The sequence below is a fragment of the Palaemon carinicauda genome, chromosome 27 (assembly GCF_036898095.1).
Source record: "Palaemon carinicauda isolate YSFRI2023 chromosome 27, ASM3689809v2, whole genome shotgun sequence".
Taxonomy (NCBI): Eukaryota; Metazoa; Arthropoda; class Malacostraca; order Decapoda; family Palaemonidae; genus Palaemon; species Palaemon carinicauda.
Genome location: NC_090751.1, coordinates 45,640,619 through 45,650,618, shown reverse-complemented (window position 1 = coordinate 45,650,618; position 10,000 = coordinate 45,640,619). Strand labels below are relative to the sequence as shown.

The following is a 10,000-nucleotide window of genomic DNA, read 5'->3' as shown; positions in this document are numbered from 1 at the left end:
GTATTTTCATGGAAAAATCTTTAAAAGCCACATTTAACAACACCGATCTTGATAAATTTCTGAAGTTTTATTAACTACGAAAGGAACCAGAGTTCCTGAATGGAACACGATAATCACTTCGCTCAAGTCGGTCCTTTCCATTTCCTACCCTATCCACATACACTAGCATATATATATATATATATATATATATATATATATATATATATATATATATATATATATATATATATATACACATAAACATATATATATACATAGGTATATATAAACATATATATACACATATACACAAATATGTATATATATACAAGTATATATATATATATATATATATATATATATATATATATATATATATATATATATATATACTGTATATATACATAAACATATATATATATACATAGGTATATATAAACATATATATACACATATACACAAATATGTATATATACATAAACATATATATATATATACATAGGTATATATAAACATATATATACACATATACACAAATATGTATATATATACAAGTATATATATATATATATATATATATATATATATATATATATATATATATATATATATATATATATACACACACATACATATCAGTCATCGTTATAACCTTAAGATAATTACTTAATAGTAAGATTTTCTAATACGTCCGTCCACCTTTCAATATCAACAAATACTACAAAAGTAAATTTAGTTCGAAAGCAAGAAGGATAAATGAAGGAAATGGGGAAAGTAGTCATTCTGCAAGTAGAAAATAAATGGGAAAAGGCATTATACAAGATATTGCACAATTCACCACCTCCGAACGCAGCTGGAGATGTATACAATAAAACCTTTCACTGAAATTACTACTCTCATTCCTATTCTTTCTTTGCTCCCAGTTCTCCTCCTACTCGTACTCCTACTCCCAACCTCCTCTGACAGGTTTTTTCCTTCCGAGCCCAACGTTTTCCAAAGCTCCTTTCCCCCTCCGTGGGGAGTGGGGGTAGACAGAGTAAGGTATCTTTGTAATCCCCGGGTGCTGCCAATGCTTTTATTGTGACTTTTGTTTCCCTTGCCACTGTTGCCAGAGTCCGTCCGTCGGTGTTATGCATGCCGAGTGGCACAGGTTATTTATTCATACTCCCTTACAAGACTTATTTTTACCCCTTTCCCCCATGTAATACTAAATCGGTTATTTTTTTTTTTTACCTTTCATCATTTCTTCGTCATGGTATACCTTTTCCCATACGCTCTTTTCACCCATGAATTCTTCTGTAGTTTCATTTTGATCTCCACCCTTTTAACATCCTAAGCTGACTTGACTGGAGTGTTTCTTCAATCAAATATCTTTTTACTTTTTTTTTTCATTTTACTTTGGATAAAGAAATTGATATATGCAAGAGAGACGGGATTTTCTCATTAGCTTATGCTAATTTTGTGCAGGTTCTTTGTCCGCCTTTCAAGCTCCTTGTCCTCAAAACATCCTTTGTTTGGTCTGGCTGTGATGTTTAAATAATGACTGCTTCGTGAAAACAAAGACTTGACAGCGCTTACTTTATCTCTCTTTTCCTACACGAACCAAAGTTCATGGAACAGCCCGGAAGAACTCTGGCCACAGATACTTTTTGTGGCTTCCGTTAACCAGTGGTAGCTTTCTGCCTCTATGGAAATGTACAGGAATGATCTTTGCATGTTACTAGTTTCTCTTTTTCTCTCTCCCTCTCCCTTCGTTTCGAATTGGCTTGAATTGCAGATGTAGGTTGATTGTCCCATACGTCTTTGTATTGAAAATATAAATGATCGCTTAATATCCATTATACGTGTGTCTACTCTGACCGAATGGAAAAATGTAATTGTATAAAAGATCCTTTGTTATATGTCTCATGGAACGAATTGAAAAGAAACAAACAATTCTGTTTTTCCTTATCGAATACGGAAATACTGGGCAATATCAATTAAAATGACATAACAAAAGTACACAGCCATAAAGTTTGAATCCCCCTTTGAATAATTCCGACCATTACCCGAAATGAAATTTTGAACTTACCTGGACAATATGAGGCAAATGATGAATGGACATTGTATCTCCTCCGTCGTGGTCACCAACGACCCCTGAATCATCCAGAGACGGCTGCCGATGAGAGGAGTTATTGGCCAGCCTCAGGTGAGAGCGTGGATCCTCACACGCGCCCCCTCGGAGGGCCACAACGCCTTGCACAGGTGCTGGGCCTTTGCTTCCGCTGTAATGCTTCGTGTGGCAATGGCAAGTGCAGCACCTCGCAGAGGCAGCAGTACAAGGCTCACACGACGAAGAAGGACCTGTCTTGCCTGGGGCACCTCCTCCTCCGGCTTCTCCGGCAGCTGGCCCTTTGCCGCCTCCTCCTCCTCCACTTCCCCCTTCGCCTTCCGGAAGAGGGTGACCCTCTACTTTGCATCGTGACGGTGGAGTGGTGTTGGGCGTTGATCGTGCAGGTGTAGTTGAAGGCGGGGGCGTGATGACGAGAGAGGCGGGCCGAGAGAGTGACTGGTTACCCTCCGACACCCCCAACTGAGACCCGCCCAGCCGCGGAGTGGTCGGTGGCGCGTCCGGTGCTCTGGGGGTGCCTTCAGAGGAGGGGCTTCCACCCTCCCGGCCCTTAGTGTCCTTATCACGTTGCTTCTTCCTAATTTTTTTATTGAAAGCATCAGAGATGATGCCGGCGCCCCTCCGCATGACCACCACTCGCCGGTTTTTCGGCTGCTTTCTTTCCAAGGGGCGCGCGTGGGTCAGTTTCTCCGGGTCAAAGCTGAAGGTGGAGTCATCCCGATGGTCCATTAGGTCTTTGGTCTTCTCCTGCAGGCACAGTGAATCAAAAAATTAGTTTCTGAATTTGGAGAGAGAGAGAGAGAGAGAGAGAGAGAGAGAGAGAGAGAGAGAGAGAGAGAGAGAGATTAGGTCTTTGGTGTTCGGCAGGCAGAGTGAATTAAAAAATGAATGTTTGAATTTGCAGAGAGAGAGAGAGAGAGAGAGAGAGAGAGAGAGAGAGAGAGAGAGAGAGAGAGAGAGAGAGAGAGAGAGAGAAACTTAGTTTCAATATCACTCTACACCTCTATACTTAAATAACAATCATTACACTAGCATTGTTCCTATAAATGTTTGTCTTTGAATAGTAAATCTTGTAAATAACATTATGCAAATGCATAAACTTTATATCATCATAGAGCATACTCGTACATGGTAGTTGTAGCAAAAAATTATTTCTTACGAAAGTATTCAGTCATGATCAATGAAATCTTGTTCATTCCAAAACATGAAAATCTTAAACAATTAATGATATTGACAGAATATTTTTTTCTTTTTTTAATTTTCTAAGTTGTCTACACTTTTTTTTAAAGACAAAATGCAATAACCGCCAACTTCTTGTAACAATGTCTTTGCTAAAGAAGGCACTTTTTAACGTCATGAGTTATTATTTTTCTTTACCAAAATATGTAGGCTATATTTTTACTATTTATATAAAATATAATCTAAATATATTTTAATTTTCACTATTTTCATATAGTATAATCTAAAAATACACAAACACAATAGATGAATAATAAGATAGGAAAAAGGTGTAGACTAGTAGTATTATGTAAAAATGACTCGCGGTATTTCCTGACAAAATATTTTTCACAGAAAATTAATATAATAAAATTCAAATGATTCCCCAAAATACTTCAGACATATCAACTAAGTTAATTAATATAAAGAACTGACGCTGACGAGCCAGAAGAGTGATGCCTCCCACAGTTACCCTCACTTGACGCAAATCCTTCGTCTTATCCCCAGCCATTGTTGGTAACGTCCATTTCACTTCACCCCCCTTTTTTTGCCTAGTCTGGACTCTTAATAGAGTTTCATGAGAGCCCATTCCCTTGGCTTAGCTTCAATTAACTTCACTCTTAAACGCCAATTTAGGACTTTTTTTCCTCTCTCTCGCTCTCCATCTCCCTTTTAAACATCACCTCTTTTCTTCTTTCGTTACTCACCTCCTCCGTGTTCTCGGCCTCCTCTTCGTAACTCATAGCCACGACAGCCAACATCAGGTTGATGAGGTAAAACGAACCGAAGAACACAACGATGGCGAAGAAGACCACTTGGAGAGGACCCCCAGTTGCTATCACCTGCGGAGAGGAAGGTTTTACAATGGAGCCTGCACCGGAAAAATTAAATTGACTACTCTCTTTATTCTAGCTTTTTCCAATGTTATTTCAATTACCTTGGATGATTTTTTTTTCACTAAAAAGAACATAATTATTAGTTACTTTAAGGAATAAGTTAAATATAGTAAGAGTAATAAATGGAACAAGCCTCAAGGATCAGGCGTGTCTTTGCCTCACGGGCCTCCAAAAATAAACCAAGATGATAAGATTAGGTTAAGACTTTTCACATCTTTATATAAATATTACGTATTGGCATTACATAGGATAATATTACGTAAATAATATTACTATCATTATCATTGGTATTATCATAATTATGGAAAATCTACAAAATTCCTCAGAGAAATTTCGGGGCATGATATTCACTTTCGACTCTTCTGAAAATGTTCACAATCATCATGCTAAAAACGAACATCTACATACAGCCAATCCATCGCAGGAGGCCAAATTGGGTTGCCAAGTGTATCATTAGGATCCACCTTAATCTTTTCTTTGACTTATTTTCTGGGAATCTAAATGGACATGTGCCATCTTTGCTGTTACCGAAATTTTAAAAACAAGAAAAAGTTGCAAAGACACCGTCAAAAGCAGTTGACAATGCCAGCATTTTTTTTTTAAATAGCCCAGTCTAAAACAAATCTTAGGATGGATCCTAACTTCTTAGACAATAACATCTTATGAAATTTAATCCAAACTAACATAATACCTTCACGAATAAAAATTTCAACAAACGTTTGACAGTCAAATGACCGTTAATCGAATTACCATATTATTGAAAACAAATATCTACATTCAGATATTCATGGAAGCAATTGCTATTAAAGAGATAAAACCACAAATACTGTAGCCGTTCTTCAAAGTTTTTATCTCTCAAAGCCTAAGTTATTGTACACTAAAAAATATTAAGGGAACAAACAAAATGCAAAATAAAATTTAAGTTTTAAATACCGCCTCTTCGCAAAATGTTCAAAATTATGTTATCTCCCACTCAATCCTCAACTTCATTTGAAAACAAAGGAAAAAAAAATTACTTTCATATTTCGAGGGATTCTATGTTTAGATAAGCGATTCTCAATATCTTCCAATATATAAACTAAAGGGGTTTGGTTATCATTAGCTAAAACACAATTATACTGTATAGCTGGATCCCCCACATTACAAATAAAGGAATAATTCGGATCTTATTTTACTCGAGCACTATACATCAAATAAAGTTTCTCTATTGCCTATCTAAAACAGGATTTTCCTTCCCATATGCGAATAAAAGTGATCTTACCTTATTATAGACATCTTCCCAATAATCTAACGTGATGAGCTGGAACGTGGTTAACATAGACCACAGGAAGTTATCGAAGCTCGTGTAACCGAAGTTAGGATTCGTGCCAATGTCTGGTAAGCACATGTAGCCTTCTGGACAAACCCTGTGGAAGAAGAAATGACACTTTCATTAAAAGGATGAAGAAAGAATAGGAAGCATTGAATAGAAAAAATAAAGATTGGAACAACCTCAGATATAATGAAGATTAAAGAAATTACTGATTTTAGCCTCTTCTCACAAAATTGAAAAAAATGGCTTGCTTCAGCAAATATTTCGAATAGCCTGAAGAGCAAAGTGGAAATACTTTTAAAAATGTACCTAGGGATCATATAAGCAACTGATTCCAACAAGTGTCAGTTTATAAGGTTTAACTCTTCAATTTAATATGAAGATCACCTCTTAAAAACAACTTCAGGTGACAATTATCTTATGTAGTAATATGAGCAACTAGTACTGATTGATATTTTGAGCAATTGAAGAAATAAACAATCTAAAAAATACACAATATTCAGGCTACTGCCCTTGGAATAAAGTTAAGAGAAAATAATTAAATGTCTCATAAATTGAGAATGTATTTAAAGATAGCAACCAAACTCTAGATGACAAAGGTCTTACAATTTCTTAGGCAATGAAGCTTCAATCTGTCACTTCCTACGCATGGGGAAAAAAGGTATAAAAAAGAGATTCCACGCTCTCCCACGCCTACAAAGAGATGACCTTTCATCTTCACAGCCAACACCACAAAACTGAACTTCGTGCAGATTGTTCAACACCTACTATCGTCTACAACCTGTTATCTCGTATTCTGGATTTACGTCACTACATTCTTAATTTACTCTGTCACTAAGATACTTGACTTTTTAAACATTGCGCAAAATTAATTGCAAATAAAACTAAACAATACAAAAACATAGTTGACTTTTTACCCCACAAAGCCCTTCATTATTGAACATTCTCGTCAATGTTAATAACTTATTCAAGTAAAGGAGATTACTTCAATGCTTTTGGATAAAACTCACGGATAATGGATTTCTTTGGTAAAATCTAATTTGCTGTTCAACGAGACAACCATAACTGATTACAAATTACAACAAATGTACAAAAACTATAATAAAGCCAATTATCTTCCCTTTAGTTCCCTCATTAAGCAGGTACGACGCAAAAATCTCATGTATTATGTCATAAACTGTATTAAAGTAACCCCCTAAATCGATTCATCCTTGACGTGTAAAAACAAGAAAAATGGCTGAATCAAATTCGTAAGCGAATTTAATACTAAAAAATGAAAAAGGATTATTATTATTATTATCACTTGCTAAGCTACAACCGTAGTTGGAAAAGCAAGATGCTATAAGGCCACGGGCCACAACAGGAAAAATAGCCCAGTGAGAAAGGAAACAAGGAAAAATAAAATATAAGAACAGTAACAAAATTAAATAAATATTTTCTGTATAAACTATAAAAACTTTAACAAGACTCGAGGAACAGAAATTAGATAGAATGGTGACCCCGAGTGTACGTACCCTCAAGCAAGAGAACTCTAACCCAAGACAGTGGAAGACCATGGTACAGAGGCTATGGCACTACCCAAGATTAGAAATCAATGGTTTGATCACTACTCAAAATTAGAGAACAATGGTTTGATTTTGAAGTGTCCTTCTCCTAGAAGAGCTGCTTACCATAGCTAGAGTGTTTCTTCTAGCCTTACCAAGAGGAAAGTAGCCACCGAACAAATCCAGTGCAGTAGTTAACCCCTTAGCTGAAGCAGAATTGTTAGGTAATCTCAATGTTGTCAGGTGTATAAGGAAAGAGGAGAATCTGTAAAGAATATGCCAGACTATTCGGTGTATGTGGAGGCAAAGGGAAAGTAAACCGTAACCAGAGAGAAGGATCCAATGCAGTAGTGTCTGGCCAGTCAAAAGACACCATAACTCTTTAGCGGTAATATCTCAACGGGTGGCTGGTGCCCTGGCCAACCTACTACTTACCAAATAAATGGACATAAACCATCATTAATCCTACATTGGATGAAAATGAAGCAAGAAGCGCGTTTCTGGCAATGCCAACCCGCTAGGCTCTTGGACCATCACCTCGAGTCTGAAATCGCGTCGAAATGTTAACCACTATAAAATTTGGCGAAACCTTAAAAAGAATGTTTTTTCTTAAAAGGACGGAAACAGTCCTATGTGGCTTAATGGCTGCCGCATCCCACAAACAATTTATTTTTTTCTTTCTTATTTAGAAACGTGTGTCTGTGTGGACAAGGCTTATATATATATATATATATATATATATATATATATATATATATATATATATATAATATATATATATATATATACATATACATATATACATACATATATATATATATATGTATATATATATATATATATATATATATATATATATATATATATATATATATATATATATATATATATATATATATATGAAATCACCGTCCAATCCCCGTCTCCACCCAAGGATAACAAAGGGCCAGCCAATGGCTGCTGATGACTCGGCAGGCAGGCCTTTAAACTCTCCTAAATCTTTCATCCCTAGTTCACAAAGATGGTGAGGTTGCAGACACTACTAGAAACTATCGAGTTGGAGCGGGTCTCTAACCCTCACCCAGCAGATCGCCAGGCAAGGACGTTTCCAATGGGCTAACAAAACCGATATCCAAAGTTCAAAGCAAGCATAAAATAAAAAGGCTACAGTGCGGAGGATAACGAGGAAAAAATAATACAAAAGAACAAAACAGAAGAAATAAAAACTTCCACAGTGGGGAAGAAACAAGCTAAAAAATGCAGAGAAAAAAGGCATGAACAAAAACCCCATTCAAGGGAAACGACAAAAAAAAAAAAAAAGCGAAACCAGTGTGTGCAAAGACAGCAAATCCTTTAAAAATAGTTCTAAAATAAAACCGCTTGAACACATTGAAGACTTCTATTTATAAATAGACGTTTCTGCATAATATTCTACGATTGATTTACAGCCTTCGTTAAATTAAATCACTTTAATAGATTTTCGGAGGCTGAAGAAAACAAAATAATAGTAAAAATCCCTAAAACTTAATGTAATTGTAACTCTCATAAAGGAAAAGCCAGACTATAGGAAACGGGCTGAGGACGCCATGTCTCTCAAGGAACCGTGGCTATAATGACCAAACTTATCGTCGAAAACAGCTACATATTAGGCCCAGGGCTGGGGGGCTTCACAAACCTTAACACATTTTGTTTTTGACTGACTTTGCGCCGTTTTTTTTTTTTTTTTTGATCGTGAGGAAAAACTTATGTCTCAGGCGGTTAATATGCATCTTTTATAATTGATTATTGTTTTATTAACAAAATATACGGGTGCCATTCTAACTTCCTTGACTCTTGTCACCCCGAGTCTCAGGCTCTCACGTTCTCTTGATATTCCGTAAACTTCAGAAGCGTCTGTTTTATCATTACTACTACGAGGAAACTTTTGCAATACGTAAACGTTGTAAGACTAGGCAACAGAAAAATTTAAGTGTTGACCTAAGAAGGGATTAAGGTCTATTCTAAAAGAGCAGAAATAACAAATTATCTGGAGCAAAACATGGGCAGAACCACGTGTTTGTGAACGAAGGTGCTACACACATTTCGGTAAATGGCCACCGTCAAAGTATATAAATAATTCAAGCAGAACAAAATCACGAAATTTCAGGCTATTTTCAGTATCAGAGGAAAGCTATTACAAAAGAAACTCTTATTTAAACTGATAAAATAATGGACGCCGTATAAAACCGCTTACCCACTAAAGTACTTTGTACCGACCATATACTACAGAGTTTACTAAAACATGTAGCCGGCCAAGATAAATCTAATACCCCAAAAAAAGGTCAAATCATCTTGCGTGAGAAAACAAATTACAAGGACAGGTACTATGTAATCACTAAGTGACTCCAGGATAATTAACTTTCAGGTAAAATCTGCTCATCATTATGATAGTTATCAAAGGACGTTAATCTTCTCGAGAATACCAACAACAATCTCAAACGTTGATTAAATTTAGTAGGGGATGGAGCCTGGTGAATATATCTGGCCAAGTCTCATGAAATTCCGTTAACCCGATTTTGATAAATCAGACACACTCACAATCACAGTGACACACAAACAAACGTTCACGGTAAAATTGACTCTCTAAGTAATGAAAATAAAAATCCGAATTCAAATATGGCACTATGACCAGGGTTGCCAGACTGGCCTTTTTTTCGGCCCAAAAAAACTCAATGTCCTTTTTTTTTAAAAAATTGATTGCCCTTTAGTAATATGAAAAAAAAAGGCGGGTCTTAAACACTATATATTTGGCCTTTTTCTACTAATAGGTTGTCTTTTTAAAGCTCTTGTTGATTAGAAGTTGGGCTTTTCTCATTTACCAAACCTGGCATGGCTGACAATGACGCATTATCACTGAACGACCAAACGTTCGTCTTACTTTTTTTTTTTTTAAATAAAC

The 10,000-nt window shown here is 35.9% G+C and overlaps 1 protein-coding gene across 1 annotated transcript in view; it reads right to left on the bottom strand.

Moving 5' to 3' along the window:
* The window catches only part of LOC137620888 (sodium channel protein 60E-like), a 196,810-nt gene that overhangs the window by 118,823 nt on the left and 67,987 nt on the right, over positions 1 to 10,000 (bottom strand). Inside the window, exons 3-5 of the mRNA XM_068351333.1 lie at positions 5,468 to 5,612; positions 4,018 to 4,152; positions 2,054 to 2,839 (exon numbers count right to left, since the gene is read on the bottom strand). Of these exons, the coding sequence (XP_068207434.1) occupies positions 2,054 to 2,839; positions 4,018 to 4,152; positions 5,468 to 5,612 (1,066 nt within the window). The remainder of the gene's footprint in view (positions 1 to 2,053; positions 2,840 to 4,017; positions 4,153 to 5,467; positions 5,613 to 10,000) is intronic.